The 20,675-nt window shown below is 39.6% G+C and overlaps 1 protein-coding gene across 1 annotated transcript in view; it reads right to left on the reverse strand.

The window, feature by feature from the left end:
* The window catches only part of CUNH8orf88 (chromosome unknown C8orf88 homolog), a 38,243-nt gene extending 18,293 nt beyond the window's left edge, over positions 1–19,950 (reverse strand). Inside the window, exons 1-3 of the mRNA XM_055303296.1 lie at positions 19,854–19,950; positions 11,796–11,894; positions 10,130–10,203 (exon numbers count right to left, since the gene is read on the reverse strand). Coding sequence (XP_055159271.1) covers positions 10,130–10,203; positions 11,796–11,868 — 147 coding nt within the window. The 5' untranslated portion in view covers positions 11,869–11,894; positions 19,854–19,950. The remainder of the gene's footprint in view (positions 1–10,129; positions 10,204–11,795; positions 11,895–19,853) is intronic.
* Positions 19,951–20,675: the final 725 nt, after the last annotated feature.

Here is a 20,675-nt window from a genome sequence, read left to right on the forward strand (position 1 = left end):
CTCCCTAGTGCATTTAATAAACTACTGAAACCAATAAGAAAATATCATAGGCACATGACAGTAAGATTTCTCATGATAAAATAATGCGTTCTCTGATTTTATAAATCAGTTTCACAAATTTGGTCAATACAATCTATCCTTCAGATAATCCCTTACGCTGACAAAAATCAGTTTGCAAATAGCCATACTCTGAACCACGGTAATTCATTAAGGTAGGTTTCTCTGAAGATATCTATCCTGAAAAATAAACATCTCTGCTCTATCAATCACGGTAGTAACAAGTTATAGCTCATTCCTTAAACATTTGCAAATTCTACCAAGGCAACTCTGCATGAAGATTAATTATCTAACCCTATGACACAATGAAGAGTAATGAGATAACTCTATAATACTGAATCATCAAAATAAGTTATCAGAAAAAAATTAAATTTTAGCAAAATTTTTAAGTAGAGGTAGAAAAATATGAAAATGCCAAAGATCTTCATTGTCCAAAGTTTTTCTTCCCATTAGATTTAATAAACAATAATATTAACTATATAGTCCCTTCTAAAAATTTTTAAATTTAAAAATTTAAAGTGTGCAAAGGCACACTTCACTGACACTAAAATGCAAGACCTAAAATCAAACTCAAAAGTAAATTATAATCTGAAAAAAACATTAAGAAATAATCTATTGGGATCCCTGGGTGGCGCAGCGGTTTGGCTCCTGCCTTTGGCCCAGGGCGCGATCCTGGAGACCCCGGATCGAATCCCACGTCGGGCTCCCGGGGCATGGAGCCTGCTTCTCCCTCTGCCTGTGTCTCTGCCTCTCTCTCTCTCTCTCTCTCTCTCTCTCTCTCTCTCTCTCTGTGACTATCATAAATAAATAAAAATAAAAATAAAAAAATCTATTTTGGGATCCCTGGGTGGCTCAGCAGTTTAGCGCCTGCCTTTGCCCCCGAGTGTGATCCTGGAGACCCGGGATCGAGTCCCACATCGGGCTCCCTGTGTGGAGCCTGCTTCTCCCTCTGCCTGGGTCTCTGCCTCTCTCTCTCTCATTCTCTCTCTGTGTCTCTCATGTATAAATAATATCTTTAGGGATCCCTGGGTGGCGCAGCGGTTTGGCGCCTGCATTTGGCCCAGGGCGCGATCCTGGAAACCCGGGATCGAATCCCACATCGGGCTCCCGGTACATGGAGCCTGCTTCTCCCTCTGCCTGTGTCTCTGCCTCTCTCTCTCTGTATGTCTATCATAAATAAATTTAAAAAATTAAAAAATTGTTTAAAAAATAAATAAGTAAATAAATAAATAAATAATATCTTTAGAAAAAAATAATAATCTATTTTTAAAATAGTATCTAGGGGTACCCAGGTGGCTCAGCCGGTTAAGCATCTGCCTTTGGCTCAGGTCACGATCCCAGGGTCCTGGGATTAAGCCCTGCATTGGGGTCCCTGCTGAGAAGGGAGCCTGCTTCTCCCTCTCCCCCTACTCATGCTCTCTCTTGCTCTCTCTCTCTCTCTCTCTCTCTCACAAATAAATAAATAAGATCTTTATTTTTTTTTAAATTTTTTATTTATTTATTTATGATAGTCACAGAGAGAGAGAGAGAGAGAGAGAGAGAGAGAGAGGGGCAGAGACACAGGCAGAGGGAGAAGCAGGCTCCATGCACCGGGAGCCCGATGTGGGATTCGATCCCGGGTCTCCAGGACCGCGCCCTGGGCCAAAGGCAGGCGCCAAACCGCTGAGCCACCCAGGGATCCCAATAAGATCTTTAAAAACATAGTATCCAAAAGAAGAAAATACTTAGGAATAAATTTAACCAAGGTGGTGAAATAGTTGCACATGGAAAACATTAAGATACTAAAGAAATTAAAGATGGCATAAATAACTAGACGATATTCTATGTTCATAGACTGAAAGAATACTGTTAAAATGTCCTTAACTATCTACAATGATCTACAGATTCAATGCAATCCTTCCAAAATTCAAATAGTATTTTTTTATAGCTAAAGCCATCCTAAAATTCATATGGAAAAACCCTAAAACACCATGAGCAGTCAAAGTAATCTTGAGTAAGAAGAAAGCTGTAGCCATCACACTTCCTGATTTTAAACTATGCTACAAAGCTAAATAATCAAAACATTACAATAATGGCATAAAAAACAAACAATGGGACACCTGGCTTGATCTCGGGGTTGTGAATTCGAGCCCCATGTTGGGTATAGAGATTACTTAAAAATAAAATCTTTTTTTTTTTTTAAAGAAGACACAACCTAGAAATAGACCCACACATATATTCAACTAATCTCTGACAAGGGAACCAAGAATACACAATGGAGAAGGGATAGTCTCTTCTAAAAATAGTACTGGGAAAACTGGATATTCAAATACAAAAGAATGAAATTGGATCCTTAGCTTATACACAAAAAATAAACTGAAAATAGATCAAAACCAAATATAAGACCATAAAAACCATCAAAGAAAACATATGGAAAATGCTCAACACTGGTCTTGGAAATGATTTTTGGGGTATGACATCACAAGCACAAGCAACAAAACTAAAAAATAAATAAGTGGGACTACATCAAACTAAAACAGTACAGCAAAAGGAGCAAACAACAAAATGAAACAGAAACCTACTGAATGGGAGAAAATATCTGCCAATCATACTTCTAATAAGGGGTTAGTATCCAAAATATCAAGGTCTCATATAACGCAATAGCAAAATGATTTACAAATAGGCAGAGGACTTGAATAAACATTTTTCCAAAGAAAACATACAAATGGCCAAGTGGTACATGAAAAGATGCTCAACATTGCTAAATCATCAGGGTAATGCAAATCAAAATGACAGTGAGATATCCCTCACACCTATTAGGAAGGCTATTACCAAAAAGACGAGATAACTGTTGCAAAAATGGGGAAGGGGAGGGATTCTTGTACAATGTTGGTAGGAATGAAGATTGGTTCAGCCATTTTGGAAAACAGTATGGAAGTTCCTCAAAAAATTAAAAGTAGAACTACCAAAAGACCCAGCAATCCCAGTTCTGGGTATATATCCAAAGGAAATGAAATCACTGTCTTGAAGACTGTACATTCCCATGTTCATTCACTGGAGTATTATTAGCCAAGATAAGGAAATAACTTACATATCCATCAACAGATGAATGGATAAGCAAAATGTGATAGTGATAGATGAAAAATTTACAAATAGAATATTATTCAACCATAAAAAAGGAAAATCCTGCCATATGTTACAACATGGATGAACCTGGAAGACATTATACTAAGTGAAATAAACCAGACACAAAGACAAACATTGTATGATCTCATTTATATATGAAATGTTAAAAAAATCAAACTCACAGAATTAGAAAATAGAATGGTGAGTGCCAGGGGCTAAGGATAGTGGAAATGGGGAGATGCTGGTCAAAAAATACAAATTTTCAATTACAAAATAAATAAGTTCTGGAGATCTATTACACAGCATGGTGATTATAAATAATATTGTACTATATACTTGAAATGTCCTAAGATCTTAAGTGCCCTCCCACTCCCCCACAAATTTGGTAACTATGTGAAGTGATGAATGTATTAATTAACTTAATTGTTATAATCATATCACAAAGTATATATGCATAAATGATCAAGTTATATACTTTTATTAAAAAATCATGTTGTATAGCCTAACTATATTCAATTTTTGTCAATTATACCTCAAGAAATCTGGAAAAAATTATACTTTGTCATTTCAGCATATATTAGCAAAAATATATAAAAATATATAAATATATAAAATACTGATTATTTCAAATCTTTCATAGCATGTAAGAAAGTACATCTACCAAAATTTTATATTTTTTTCAATTATATCTTATAATAAAATCATATATAATCTTACAAATTTAACAATCTCATATAATCTAATCAATAAAGCTGGAGAATTCCATAATAAAGATATGCAGAAAGTGTGATGGAAAGAATGAGCAAGAGTATCAAACTTGGCTTAAAAACGTCAGGAAAGGCTTTACATGATGCATAACACTCAGAGGATCAGTAGCTAGGCTGGCTTGACTAGTAAAAAAATGAATGTTTATGGAAGAAAAGAGCAGCTTTGTGTTGGGATGCATGGGGTAATACTGCTAGTTTAGGGAATGGAAAATCAAATAGGCTTAAATAAAGCAAAAGAAACTGTAGGTCTTTTTTTTTCCAAGTCAAGGTTCTTTGCAATTTATGGTACAATACCCAATATTCTATTTAGCTTTTTTATATTTATAGCGAAAATGTTCCCAGCTCCTGACGCTCATCTTAAACAACTGTACACGAAAAAAAAAACTGTACATGACTGAGATAACAAAGGAGAATTAGAGGTTAAATGCATATCAAACTCTACTCCTAGAACAAAAGTTAAACAGGAAAAAAACTAACTCATTTAGAGTTAATTTCTGTAGTAAAAAAGAGCTCCTACAAATAATAATAATAATAATAATAATAATAGTAATAATAATAAAGCTATAAAAAAGAATGGGCAAAGGCCAGGAACTGGTAATACAGATGAAAGAAAATTCAAATTACTGTTTTGTTTTGTTTTGTTTTTTTTAAGATTTTATTATTTTAGAGAGAGACAGAGCATGAGTCAAGGGGGAAGTGGAGGGAGGGAGGGAGAGAGGGGGAAAGAATCTCAAGCCAACTCTGTGCTAAGAGCACAGTCCAACATGGGGCCCAATCTCAGGACACTGAGATCATAATCTGAGTTGAAACCAAGAGCCTGCTTAACCAACTGAGCCACCCAACCACCTCAAATTACTCATAAATAAATCAAAGATGGCTATAAAATCTTGACATTCCTCCCAACAACAGGTAAATTCTTTATCTCCTCCCCTGGAATCTGAGCAAGTTCTGTGACTGCTGAAACAGATCTAATACAGTAGACATGACACTCTGCTGGTTTCCAGGCTTTAAGAGTCTTCCACTTCATATCTTTTAGAACTTTAGCCATGGAACCCAAACATGGTGTTGTGAAAAGCCCAAGACACTTGGAAAGGCCATTTGTGTTCCTTCCGTAACACTGAAGCAGGTGAACCCTAAGCCAATACCCAGCATCAACTGCCAGCTGTGTAAGTAAGCCATTTGCCATCCAGTCAAGACTTTAAATGACTCCGATCCTAGATGCTACCTGACTGTAGGCACATTACTGAACTTAGAAAAAGGTCCCTGACACCAGTCAACCCACAGAGCCCTGAAAGATAAGAAGAAGATATTTTTCAAGTCAAAGTTTTAAAGAATTTTTTATGAGGTAAAAATAAAAAACAGAGGTTAAAAGAAGTTATTCAAACATAGGGAAGGTAATACCAGAGAGAAACATGGATTTATACAAAGAAATGAAGAGCACTGGAAATGGAATAAATGAAGGTGAAGTAAAACTCATTCTTTTACTTAAGTTATTTTAAAAGATAACACAGGAAATCAAAAATAACAGCAATGCATTATGTATTTATAGTACAAGCTACAGTAAAGTTATTCCCATAATAGAACGTGTTATGGAACATGAATGGGAGGTAAAGTCTACAAAAAAACCTATCAGATCGAATAAGTGAATTTAATGAGATCAATATACAAAAACCAATACTATTTCTGCCTACCAACCAGCATGTAGCATTTGAAATTTACAAAAAAATACCACTTATAATAGTACCAAAAAATATGAAATGCTTATCATAAATTTGACAAAAGATCTTCAAGACCCCATTCTAGAAAATACAAAAAAAGGAAATATGTGCTCATGAATCAGAAGACTCAATATTGTTAAGATGTTAATTCTTCTCAAATTAATCCTTACACACAATCAAAATTGTAGTAGACTTTTTTTGCAGAAATTGGCAAGCTCATTTAAAACTTATATGGAAATGCAAACAGCTAAACAGTTGAGACAAATTTGAAAAAGACTGTAGTGAACTTCACTATCTTATATCAAGACTTATCATAAACCTACAGCAGTCTGTAAAATGTGGTCTTGACAAAAAGATGGACATTCAGAAGACCTATGTACAGTTGGTGACTATCGTTAACAATACTGTATTATATAACTGAAAGTTAAGAGAATAAATTTTTTTAAGATTTTATTTATTCATGAGAGACATAGAAAGAGAGAGAGAGAGAGAGAGAGGCAGTGAGACAGGCAGAGGAAGAAGCAGGCTCCCTGCAGGGAGACCGATGTGGGCCTTGATCCCAGGACCACAGGATCACACGCTGGGTTGAAGGCAGATGCTCAACCACTAAGCCCCCCATGCATCCCTCTAAGAGAATAAACCTAAATGTTCTCACCATAACAACAACAAATAGTAATTATGTGAAATGAAGAATATTTTAACTAAATTCATTGTGGTAAGCATTTTGCAACATATAAATGTATCAAAACATCTTACTGTATATCTTAAGCTTAGTTACATGTCAATTATATCTCAATAGTTGGCATAAAAGACATATAAATCAATAAAGCATAATAAAGTTTAGAAATAAACTCACACATGTATACTGATTTTCAATACTCTCACAATTCAGTGAACCCAAACAACCCAAAATCAAAAACCCAAATAAGGCAAACAACCCAAATAACAAAAATATGCAAAATATTTGAACAGACACTTCACCAAAGAAAAAAGAAAAATACAAATGGAACAGAAGCTCATAAGATGCTCAATCTCATTAATCATTGTGAAAGTGCAAATTTAAGATACAATTAGATACTAACACATACTACAATGGCTAAAATTGGTAGGCTATGAAGCAACTGGAACTGGCACATACTACTGGTGGGACTATAAGATAGTACAATCACGATGGAAAACATTTTGACAGTTTCTTATAAAGCTAAACAAAATTCTCATAAAACCCATAAATTCCATTCCTGTGTATTTGTGTGTATGTCCACACACAAATTTGAACACAATCGTCCAGAGCAACATTATTCATAATATCCAAAACCTAGATAAAAGTCAATGTTTACCACCTGATGAATAAGCAAACTGTCCTATAGTCATAGAGCAGAATACTAGTTCACATTAAAAAGAAACCAACTAAAAAAAGAAAAAGAAGAACCCAACTACTGATATATACATAACACAAAAGAATCTCAAAACATTATGCTGAGCAAAAAAAAAAAAAATCCAACACCAAATGATATATATGTATGATTTCATTTACATGACATTCTAAAATTGTCAAAACTAATTTACAATTAAAGAAAGCAGATCAGTGGATGCCTGGAGGAAGGAGCATTAGGGATTAGTGGAAACGGGGATGATGAATGACTACAAAGGGACATAAGGGCACTTAGAGAAAAGATAAAAATGTATCTTCATTGTGGGGTTAGTTATATAGGGTATATATTTGTCAAACTCATTGAACAAATGGGTTCATTTCTCTGTAAATTATACCTTAATGAAGTTGTTTTAAAAAATACACAGCAAAAAGTATCTATCATATATGTGGCATTTCTGACATAGGTTCTAATAGTTTTTCCATTATAACTGAAGCAGCAGACAAAATTTTAAGTTTAGAAGTAAATTTAATTAAATGATTTGGTTTTCTTCTATAAAATTTGCAATATTAAATATACTCCTTTTTTTACACATAAAGTTTTTTGAACAAGGTTGATGTTTCCAAAAAGAGTTATAAACATTACTATTATATTAGTTAGGGATATGCTAGCTGCTAGAATAAAACAAAACATTAGAGACTTATAAAAAATTAATATAAAGAGTAATTAAGATACCACCATACTGACATAGAGAGATGCAAATAGGTCAATGGAGCAGGATAAAGAGACCAGAAAAAGACCCTATACATATGAAAACTTATTATATAATAAAGATGTCATAAATCTATATGGAAATAATAGATTATTCAATGAATTATACTTGATGACTGGTCATACATGAAAACAATTAGATTTCTATCTCGTATCATACAAAAAAATCAATTTCAGGTAGACTATACCTGAACATGTATGTAGGAAAATACCTTTTGATATCAAGGATGGGAAGACCTCACAAACAATGACACAAAAAGTGAAATCATGAAGAAATCTTAATATGACTATATTAAGATTTAAAACTTCTGAACAAAAACATCATAAAAAGAAACAATTTTCTCATAGACTATATTCCCAGGAAATAATTTGTTCTGCATACAAAAAAGAGAATTAAAATCCAAAATATAGCTTAAAGGTATATAAACCAAAAATAAAAACACAACCTAAGAAAAATGGGCAAATGATATGATTTGGCAATTCAGAAAAAGGGAAAATCCAAATGGAAAATTAAGCATATGAAAAGATGCTTCACATCACAAATAATAGAAAATTAAAAATTAAAACCAACAAAAATATATAACTTCTCAGGGGCACCTAGGTGGTTCAGTCAGTTCAGCGTCTACCTTCGGCTCAGGTCATGATCTCAGGGTCCTGGGATCAAGCCCCGTGGTCCTCTGCCCCTCCCCCAACTCATGTGCACACTCTCTCAAATACGTAAAAATCTTTAAAAAAAAAAAAGATTTCTTATCCATTAAACAAGACAAAATATTGAAGTCTGATGATACAAAGTAAGGATGGAGAAAAATCAGACCTCTCCTACATTGCTCATGCAAATCACTTTGGAGAGTAACTTAGCAGTAAATAAGAACAGTGAAGATAAGATTACCTGTTAACAGTACTTCTACTTCAGTTTTATAAAGCAGAGAACCTCTCAAATAGTATAAAATATAACATATGAATGGATGTTCACTAGAGATTTTATTATAAAATACAAACAAGTGCCAAGCCCACCAAGAAATGGAATAAAAAATATAGCATATTAATAAAGAGATTTTTTTGTATTTGCACATATAGAACAGCTTTATTCATTTTAATAGTTGCCTCACATTCTATTTATTATGAATAACTTATGCTATAAAAAGTACATGCATAATCTTTTGCTGGAAGTATCTGGTGAGATACTGATACAATGGTTACTTCTGATCAGAGGAAATTGGTGACTAGGGTATAGAGACTACAGGGAAATTTTTCACTAAATGCCCTTTTGTATGTTTTCAATTTTAAACTTTGATTATTTTACATAGTCAAAAATTATATTAGAAATTTTAAAATATAAACCTATGCAAAAAGAATGGCATAAACACAAGTGGGTATAATACTATTTATATAAAACTGTAAGACAGGTAAAAAAAATTCTATTTGTTGTAGCAAAAGTATTAATACATTCACGGAAACAATAACAAATTGAAAATAATTTGGAGGAAGGTACGGAGGACGGTGAGAAGAAAGTGAGATGGGGGAGGAGGCACGGTCCATAGGTACAGTGAGGAGAACTGCTGCGTGTGTGAAGGGAACACTTACTACATGCCAGACACGTGCTAAAACTTTGGGAGCATGAGCTCACTGCTGCCTCCACCTCACACTGACCTGTGAGAAAGACAGTGTTAGCCCCATTTTCAGGCGAGAAAACTGAGGCTCTGAGAAGTGAAAGAAATCACTCATGTAAGGTCACAGGGCTGAGAAGTGGCTCATCTTCCTACCAGAGCGTTGGCAGGGGGTGTGTGTCCCCGAGGCCAGACACTCTCTCTCTGGGCCCATCTCTGCAGCAAGCCCTACCGCATGCATTTAACACAACACTTGCAGATGGCAGGATCCCATCGCAAAGAGCACTATTCTCATATACCCACAAAGGGAGAAGATGAGGGTGAGAAGAAAATGGGATAGTGGAGCGAGAAGTAGGGGTTTTGAAATGTATCTGTTACGTTTCTTCTTTAACATTTTTTAGCAGGGTAGAGGCAGAGGGAAAGGAAGAGAGAGAATTTTATCTCACACCCCTGAGATGGTGACCTGTGCCAATATCAAGAGTTGGATGCTTAAGCAACTGAGCCACCCAGGAGCCCCTCTCTTTAACATTTTCTAAAACAAACATAGAAAAATGTTTGGATTTGAGAATGCTGGGCAACATGTATACTTTTATTTAATATGTTCTTGAAATATATCATAACTTTTTAAAAAGTATATAAAGTACCTAGCATAGTACCTGGCACAAAATACCCATCTAACAAATGTTACCTTCCAGTCTGCAATGCTTCATTTTATTATAATTTCTAGGACTTACTCTGCTAACTCCACTTTGTAAGCATTGAGTGTTGCATGAATATTCATTTTGAAAGTTGAAAGGGAACACTGCTCCTGTTAGGATGGAAAGAAAGAAAACTACTTTAAATACCCATAACTTCAATAAATGATACACCACCACCCAAAACCCTTAAGTATCCAGGATATTCTAGGTATTGTTTTTTTTAACTGTTTTCTGATAGCCCATTTACTTAACAAATATTTATTAAACACCATGAAATGTCAGCCACTGTGTTAGGGGATGGGTATATAAGTGTGAAAAGAGTTCATGGCCTATTTTAAATGACAAACTCACAAACAATCACTATAATAAAAACAAATACATTATATGAGAGGTACAGAGAAGATCCCAGGGGAGAACAGACTGGGCTTTGTGATACAGAGGAAGGCTTTGCAAAGGGAAATAATTCTGGGGCGCCTGGGTGGCTCAGTTGGTTCAGTGTCCAACTCTTGGTTTCAGCTCAGGTCATGATCTTAGGGTACACACAATCAGTGTGGAGTCTGCTGGAGATTCTCTCCTTCTGCCTCTCCCCCTACTCACCTACTCAAGCCCTGCTCATGCTTGGTTTCTCTCTCTCTCTCCCTCGCTCAAATAAATCTTAAAAAAAAAAAAAAAAAGGAAATAATTCTATCTGGGTCTTGAAGAAAAAGTAGGATTCTCTGGGGATGTGAGCTAGCCAGGGAGTACAGAAGTATATTGAAAAAGGCAAAAGTTAATTTCTGATTTACTAAACTTCTCTTCCTAATACAACTATTCTCTCTGGATCTTAAGAGTATATAATTAAATAAGAGATGGGCCTACCACCTTTTACCCCTATACCACACTTGGAAGGAAACAATTAATAAGAAACTGAATCTGTACAGATGAGGGAGCAAGGGGTGTTGTAAAAAGGCTGGTCACTGAAAGGAGCTGCTGCCAATAGCTTTACACCCTTCCCTTTAGGAGAAAATCTGAGACTTGACCCGAAAACAACCGCTCCTTCAGCACAGCAGGAGATGGCATCAATGCTGCTAAAGCTATGGTCCAGAAGATCCCTCCATTTCATTTGTCTGTCCTAAGTCACAGCCATCTTCAGAGGAAACATGACCCAAGCAGAGAACCTTCCTTGTAAGAACCAAGGATGGGAGAACAAATTGAAGATTGAGGAACTGGTACCATTTCTATCTTTCCTGCTTCATGTTTGCACCCAAAGTAGCCAGTTATTCAGCTGAACTCGTGGACTAGAGTATTTTAATAAGATGGTAAGAAATACGCACTTAGATATTTATTAATATTTAGGAGATAAACACACACACACACACACACACAAGCCATTCTGGGGACACCTGAGTGGCTCAGTGGTTTAGCACCTGCCTTTGGCTCATGTCGTGAGATACGAGAGTATCATTCTAAGCAGAAGCCAGTTAACCATGAAAACGAGGCATGAAAAAAAGATACCCAAAGTTGTTCTCAGGCAAGAGCTATTCTTCCTACCTTTGTTAGTCTGGTAGACTATGGACACATAGACTATTAAAAGTCTTTTTCTTTGGTCTTTAAATTCTTCCAACAAACAAGATCATTAATTTTTGTATATTATTTAGCCTTTCAAATACTACTTAGCCACTAAACAATGAATACTTAAAGGTGTGTACCCTAGATTACTCACCAGGGGGAGAAGTCAGATGACGAACAGGTCTTGCTGGTTGAAGCGGTTTACCAATCAATTTTTTAGTTTCCATTATCACAAAGACCTTGAGGTTCCATACTTCAGGAAGGAAAAATACATTTTATCTTTTCAACAAGATAACCAAGATGCTTTTATATGCGCGCGCACATACACAGCATTCATTTGAAGATATCTATTTTATAAGGTAAATTGGAAAACAGGATCACAAACCTTTAATTTGTTAACAACCTTAGATACTTTTATAGTATCTGTCACAATGGAACAGTCCCTCTTTTAATACATTTTCCTCCCATAACTTCCCTGACTTTTCTTTTGGTTTGTTTCCTATTTCCTTGACTACCTTCTAATTTCCTTGGCTTATTTCTCTTGTTTTCTCCAATTAAATTTAGGAATTCTTCTAAATTTGGCTTTGATCCTCTTCCCTGACCTCATTTTTCTCATGATTTCAACTACTTATCTACATGATAAATACACCCTAATTTATACATTTAGCACCTACCTCTCCTTTAAATGCCAGTTCTATTTTTTAAGATATTTATATCTTATCACAGACACCTCAAATTCAATATATCCAATATTGAATCCATCACTTTGACTCCAAAGATGTTCCTCCTCTGGTATTCCTTAGTCTTCAACTCCCTCAGACCACCTTTGGTTAAATAAGATCTAAATAAGGGCCTTCACACCATAAGTAGGCTCTAATTCCTGCCCATTCTATTTCCAAAATATTTCTCAAATCTATTTTCTTCTTTCTTACCACTACTTTTAGTTGCATAGTAGCTCTGAATTCATCTCCCTTATCACTAAGTCTGATTTAAATACTCTCTTCCCTCTCTATGTTCGGGGGACACAGTGAGTATGCCTACATCATGGTATCAGAGAACATTGTACTATTCTATAATGACTGATTTCTTTGTCTTTCATACTTAGCAAAAGTGAGGAGCAGATTCTTTAAGTGAGAAATAATATTTTCATTCACCCTCTTGCCCTGGCAACTAACACAGTCCCTGGACTGGATCCAAAGTAGGTAAAACACAAGCATTTGCTGAACCAATAGGTGACTATAACCTCTTTTTCTCCAAACTATGATCCTTTTACACACACACCTGCTTTAAAAACTTCAGTTCCTCATCACGTCCTGGATTATTCACAATAGAAACAGGAGCCAACATCCATGTATCATGCAGAGTAAACCATTTACCTAAGTTACATTATTTGAGATTCAGAACAACTCTATCAATTAGGCACAATTAAGAGTTAGAGTTCAGGTCTCAGGTTGGCCCACATGGGTTCGTATTATGGCTCCAATACCTAGTTATATAACTATGGAAAATGATAGCCTCTCTCCTAAGGTGTGATGTGAAGATTAAATAAGATATATGTACAAAGATTAGCACAATGCCTGGTACATAGTAAGAGCTTAATAAATGTTAGCTTCATCATTTTTTATAATCCTAATTTTACAGATAAGGCTAGAGAAATTAGGTATCTTGTCCAAGGTCCTGAGTCTAGGAAGTGATGGGATGCCCATGTTCATGCTTCTGGCCAACAAGAGTCAAGAATCTTGCCCAATCTTTTTCCACCTCATACCCAAGCAGAACTGAACAGGTTCTGGTTAAGGACTCTTATGTGCTCACAAAACACCCGTGCATCTATCCTCTTCCAACGTGATACTTATTGCACTAGTTGCAATTACCTATCGTTTGAATATTAAATTACAGTTCTCTCACCCAGGTATATCTCCAGCGTCTCGCACAGTGCCTAGAACACGGTGGGTGTTTAATAAATTGTTGAATTCATAAATGTTATTTGTTTCACCATATATTTATACATCCTGCAGTTCCTTCACTCTCCCCGCTGCTCTTCTCCCAAAATGCTATTCATCCTTCAAGACCAAGGTCAAGTTCCTGTCATTCCTTTGGAAAAAATATCTCTATGTCTCAACAGTAATGTTAAGCAAAGTAGTTCACCTGATGCTTTCTAGTTCCTCATGGATAGTTGACAATAATAATAATTTATCTTTTTATCTTTCTTCTTCCACTAGCTCCTACAGTATTTTATTTGTTAATTATTCTAAGATGTATCAGAGTAAATCTATTATATGCCTGTTTGATTGGACTTAGTTGGGACTAAAACACTAGATCTTATTTATCTTTGTATCCTAGTACCTGCAACATAACTAGTGTTACTACATAAATATATAAATTTAAATACCTCCTAAGTATAACCAAAACCTTCTGATGCCTGAATAGGACACAGCTTTCCAAATTATGATGCCTATTAAGACAAAGCCTAAATTAAAATTCCACCTGACTTTGTTCATCTAGAAACAATAGTAAGCATATGATTTTAAGCAAATCATTATCCTAAATGACTGTTTCCGTAAGTATATAATTGGGCTAATAACATGCTTTCATCTATTTAAAAAATGCCTCTGGATATAATTCAAATGTTAAAAATCATAAATCTATAAGCAACCTCTCAAAGTTAGTGCTGATAACTAAGCACAAAGTATTTACTTTTTCCTAAAGTTTGGAGATAAGCCAGCCAGCATTCCAAATTAATATCTATCAAGTTTTAGTAATGTGTCTCTTGACTGGTATTTCAACATGGCTACTAACAACCTTATAAACAAAACTAATAATGCCTGTAATCGTTGGCAATATAACTTTGATATAATAAGAGTCAAAAAAGTTGTAAGTAGGGACACCTGGGTGGCTCAGCGGTTTGGCGCCTGCCTTTGGCCCAGGGCGTGATCCCAGAGACTCCGGATCGAGTCCCGCGTTGGGTTCCCTGCATGGAGCCTGCTTCTCTCTCTCTCTGCCTGTGTCTCTGCCTCTATCTCTCATGAATAAATAAATTTAAAAAAATATATATTTAAAAAAGTTGTAAGTATATAAGCAAAAAAATATACTTCAGACAAATATTGAACATTTTCTATGTGGAGAGAAAAATTTTAAATAACAACCAAAAAGACATTATAATTAGAACCCTAATACTAGAATGTAGGAACTTTCCATCCTGTTTCCCATAGGAAACTAATGAATCAGAATACAATAGAGTACTTTGGCACATACTTTCTTGTTTTTCATTGCTCAGCTGAAATTGAGTTGAGAGGTTGTAAAGTCCTTTCCAGTTGCTGAGCATGGCAAATCCACAGTATTCAAACTAGGGATTTTCAAGAGTTTGGGAGTTACAGAACTATTATATGATTTTGCAACACAACATAAACAAAAGATCTTTTAGTATCAGCCACTCTTTCAATTTACAGTAGGAAAACTAAGCAAGAACTCCAGATATATAAATTCACATCATCAATTAAGGAAATGAGAAAATATAATGCCATATAGTATTCCATTTAATATTTTTTAAATGAATTATTCCTGCACAGAGACACTGATATTATAGGGATTAAGGTGGAAAGCACCAGTATACAACAGCATCATGTTAGTGTTATTTACAAAAAAAGCCAAGTATTTACAGTAATTATTATTGTAAAACTGATCCATAGGATCATAATCTATGAAGGACAGGACTCCACAAACCAAAGCCTAATTTTCAGTTTATGTAAAAAATAATACTTAACTGAACTAAAAAATCATTATATAAAATCATTTTAACCTTAAACTCTTAATACCTCACTCACCCCACATAGAGCTCCAAAAGTTTCCTTTGAAGCTACTAGTACAACCTAGGGTAGGCATTTTGGTATCAACTGTTACAAAGGACAACACTTGCAAAAGAAAAAGAATCCACTTACAACACTGGATAACAAGTAGGGGCCAATCATGGAGTTGTCTTTTAAACTATTAATATACAGTCTTTTCATATAGTTTTTAAAAAACATTTTGATCCACTGTCTCAAAAATTTCATATTAATATATGCTGAGTAATAACTATGGAACAAAGTTTTATTCCAAGTTTACACATATTTAACAAATCATCTTAAAAGGCCAACTGCTATGAATAAAATATTGGTCCACATGTCAGGAAGCTTTAGTTGTTATTCTACATCTAGCAATACTTAACTACACCTTAGGTTCTTTTTCTGCTTAAAAAAAAATCATATGAATGCTAAGGACCAACCAATTCTGAAATTATAAGTTATCCTAGAATTTTCTAAAATGCAGTACAATGGGATAATAAGCACAGATACTGACCATGTGGGACATAATCTTACTGAGCAATATATACTATTCTTTTTTAACTCAAACTCCCATTTCTGAGGTCCTATTACATGCTAAATTCTTTACAGATATTTCACTTAATTTTGAGCCATACATTAACTGTTGTAGGAAATCATTATTAGTTCCATACCTTAGTTACCTCTAAGATGTGAAACCTAATGCTCGGAAAAATGGTATTCTCAAGCTCACATAATATGTATTTGGTAAAAATGAAGATTTAACTATAAAGTTCACGCTCTTGTCTCTAAACCAGCATGTTTGGTAAGTAAAAGAAAGACATCTCCCTAGTATTCCATGTGGACATTGCTTATTGGATTTCTTTAAATGAATTATGAGAAGGGACATTTACATATAAGGCATTGTTGAATAAACTGTTATGTACTAATAATTTCCATTCCCTCAATCTATCATTTTTCTTAGAATGCTAAATAAATTATGCTTCCTTCATTCTGTAGACCTGGCACCGTGCCTTACTTATCATAGGTCACAACATAAGAAACATACCATGTACTGTATTTAGAAACCAGATACTATACTTAAAATTTCCAACTTAAATTCTAAATTTCCTTATAAAGTGTTGATGGTTCTGCTGCAATTAAGAAATAAGATTGGGGTGCCTGGGTGTCTCAGTCGGTTAAAGCATCCAGCTCTAGATTTTAGCTCCCAGTCAGATCTCAGGGTCCTGGGATCAGCCTTGCCAGGTTCTGCACTCAGAAGGGAGTCTGCTGGAGATCTCTCTCCCTATCCCTCGCCCCTGCCCCCATGTACTCTGTCTCCCTCCCTCCCTCTCTCTCTAAAATAAATATTTTTTTAAAAAAACAAGATCATATAGATGAATGGATAAAGACATGATACATAGATATACCTACACACACATACATAGAGGTACAGTGGAATATTATTCAGCCATAAAAAAGACTGAAATCCTGCCACTTGCAACAACATGGGTGGATCTGGAATATAATACTAAGTGAAATAACCTAATCAGAGAAAGACAAATTTCACTCATGTGTGAAATTTAAGAAACAAAGGAACAAAGAAAAACAAAGACAAACCATACACACACACAGACTCCTAACTATAGACAATAAACAGATGGATACCAGGGGGGAGGTGAGTAAAGGAGGTGAGGGAAAGAGGTGAAGGGGGTTAAGAGCACGCTTACCTTGATGAGCAATGAGTACTTTATGCAATTGCTCATTCACTATATTATTATACACCTGAAACTGATACAACACTGCATGTTAACTACCCTGGAATTGAAAAGAAGCGAGATCATATACAATTGAATAATCTGAGAAGCGAAAAGACCAAGCTTTCATCCACCTCGTGTATATTTCCCATATGATAATCAGATAGGATTTAATCTCAATTTTCAACTTCAAAATATTAATCATGCAAAGTTAGGATCCCTCGAAACCAAATGCTGCTTGAAAGTAAACAGCACATACTGAGAAACTGACAGAAGTAATATAAAGGAAATACAAGGAGTAAGAGACAAACCAATTATAACATAGATGATAAACGATATTTTTTTAAGATTTTTTTTTAATTTGAGAGAGAGCATGAGGGGGGGCTGGGAGCAGAGAGAGAGGGAGAAGCCGACTCCCCGCCTGACTCCAGGCCCCATAAGAAGACCCGAAGGGAAGGCCGATGCTTAGCCCTCTGAGGGCCCAGGTGCCTCCATAGCAGGGATTGTGTGTTCCTCTAATCAAGCTCAATCAATTCAGGAAATTGTAAAACTATCAAAAAGTTGTCAGAGGAGAGATCATGCCATCGTATTTTCCATTTCATGCCTTCTCTTTACAACTGATAAAAAAAAAATTGTTTTTCTCTGTGAAGTGTCTTCCAAGAGGAATAAAATTTAACACTGAAGTAGGGTAACACCATCGAGACCACGGATGCCTGTGGATATCCTAACTGATGTAACTGTCCTTTTCTGGGGCTTTCCTTAAATCGTTAGCAATTAAAATGGTTTGATACAAATACTGAATCATTATGTTGTCAACCTGAAACCGTTATATGTCAATTCAGTATTTTTTTAACAGCGTATCTTTACAAATTATGTGGAATATCTTCATATACTCTCATGAAATATTTGATTTTCTTCTGTTAACCATATATGTCTTTGCACTCTTTTTCTTTCCTGCTGCGTTTTCGAGTATAATTTTGTCTAATTATTAACTTGGGGGTTATTTTATTAATAAAAACAACTACAATAACGTCAAAGAAAAAAAGTCGCCTGAAAATAGTAGTGATGGTGCCAGGCTACAGGGCAAAAAAGGTCTTCCAACCATCCAACGACCTGGGACCAGGTCCTGGGGCACAGGGCGCTACGTACTTTTTTCTGGTGTTTGTTTTTGTTTTAACCTGCCCTCCGCGGGATAACCGTCCCTCACAGGCTGACCCTCCCCCACAGGCTGACTCCCTCTCACAGGCTGACCCTCCCCCACGGGCTGACCCTCCCCCACGGGCTGACCCTCCCTCACGGGCTGACCCTCCCCCACGGGCTGACCCTCCCTCACGGGCTGACCCTCCCTCACAGGGTGACCCTCCCTCACAGGGTGACCCTCCCTCACGGGCTGACCCTCCCTCACAGGGTGACCCTCCCCCACGGGCTGACCCTCCCTCACAGGGTGACCCTCCCTCACGGGCTGACCCTCCCCCACGGGCTGACCCTCCCTCACAGGGTGACCCTCCCTCACAGGGTGACCCTCCCCCACAGGGTGACCCTCCCTCACGGGCTGACCCTCCCCCCACGGGCTGACCCTCTCTCACAGGGTGACCCTCCCTCACAGGGTGACCCTCCATCACGGGCTGACCCTCCCCCCACAGGCTGACCCTCTCTCACAGGGTGAGCCTCCCTCACAGGGTGACCCTCCCCCACGGGCTGACCCTCCCTCACGGGCTGACCCTCCCTCACAGGGTGACCCTCCTCCACGGGCTGACCCTCCCTCACAGGGTGACCCTCCTCCACGGGCTGACCTTCCCTCACAGGGTGACCCTCCCCCACGGGCTGACCCTCCCCCACGGGGTGACCCTCCCCCACAGGGTGACCCTCCCCCACGGGCTGACCCTCCCTCACGGGCTGACCCTCCCCCACGGGGTGACCCTCCCTCACAGGGTGACCCTCCTCCACGGGCTGACCCTCCCTCACAGGGTGACCCTCCCTCACAGGGTGACCCTCCCCCACGGGCTGACCCTCACAGGGTGACCCTCCCTCACGGGCTGACCCTCCCCCACGGGCTGACCCTCCCTCACAGGGTGACCCTCCCTCACAGGGTGACCCTCTCCCACGGGCTGACCCTCCCTCACAGGGTGACCCTCCCCCACGGGCTGACCCTCCCTCACAGGGTGACCCTCCCTCACAGGGTGACCCTCCCCCACGGGCTGACCCTCCCTCACAGGGTGACCCTCCCTCACAGGGTGACCCTCCCCCACGGGCTGACCCTCCCTCACAGGGTGACCCTCCCTCACAGGGTGACCCTCCCCCACGGGCTGACCCTCCCTCACAGGGTGACCCTCCCTCACAGGGTGACCCTCCCTCACGGGCTGACCCTCCCCCACGGGGTGACCCTCCCCCACGGGCTGACCCTCCCTCACGGGCTGACCCTCCCCCACGGGGTGACCCTCCCTCACAGGCTGGGTCTCCATCCTCCACTAGCCCCAGCTGCCGTCTCCACACCAGGCGCCGCCCCTCGCTCCCCCCTCGCTCCCACCTGCCGAGGGCCGGCCCGCCGGACGCCGGGGTCTCCTCCCTCACAACTTTCCAGGCGTCCGCCGCCCCACAGCCGGGCCCCCTCTGCGCCCGTCCGCCCGCCCGTTCGGCTCGTCGCCCGCGCCCACCTACCGCCTCCAGATCGGGGAGGATTGCGGGGCAGAGCGTCGCCGCGCCCAACCCAAACGCGGCGACCCAGCGCCCCGCCGCCCGTCGGGGAACGGCTCCAGCCGCGCGTCTGCTCGAGGCCGGGGGCGGGCGCGGGGCGGGGCCGGGCACGAGGTGGGGCGGGGCGGGGCCGGGCCGGGGGCGGGGCCGGGCGGAGCGCGGCGGCGGCGGAGCGGCGGAGCCACGACCGTTAAGCCCGCGGCTCCTGCACCTCGCGGGGCGTCCTGGGCGCGCCGGGGGGCGCGGGGCGCTGGCGGCCGCGCGGCGGGCGGAGGAGGCGGGCGGCGGGCCCCGGGCGGCGACTGTGAGCGAGGCCCCGCGCGTGAGAGCCCGGCCGGGCAGCTGAGCGCGTTCAGCGGGGCTGAGGAGCCCTCGGCTGGGCGCTCGCGTTCGGGGGCGACCCGAGGACCGAGACGAGCCGGAGCGGCTCCCGGCGCGGGCCCGGCGGCCCGGGGAGGCGGGGCGCGAGGGGCGGCGCCCGGGGGCCTTCGCGAGGCTGCATCGGACGCTCGGCGCGGCGGGCGGGGAGGGCCCCGCGGACACGTCCCAGGCGCGGGCGGACAGGATGGACCCGGGGGGGGGGGGGGGGTCCGAGGCCTCAAAGACCAGGGCGGCCCGGAGGAGCGGCTGCCCCCGCCCAGGGCGTGACCCCGGGTCCCGGGATCGAGTCCGGCACTGGGCTCCCCCCGGGGGCCTGCTTCTCTGCTCTGCTCTGCCTGGGTCTCTGCCCCTCTCTGTGTGTCTCAGGAATGAATGAATGAATGAATGAATGAATGAATGAATGAA

This window comes from Nyctereutes procyonoides, unplaced genomic scaffold (assembly GCF_905146905.1).
Source record: "Nyctereutes procyonoides isolate TBG_1078 unplaced genomic scaffold, NYPRO_anot_genome, whole genome shotgun sequence".
Lineage (NCBI taxonomy): Eukaryota > Metazoa > Chordata > Mammalia > Carnivora > Canidae > Nyctereutes > Nyctereutes procyonoides.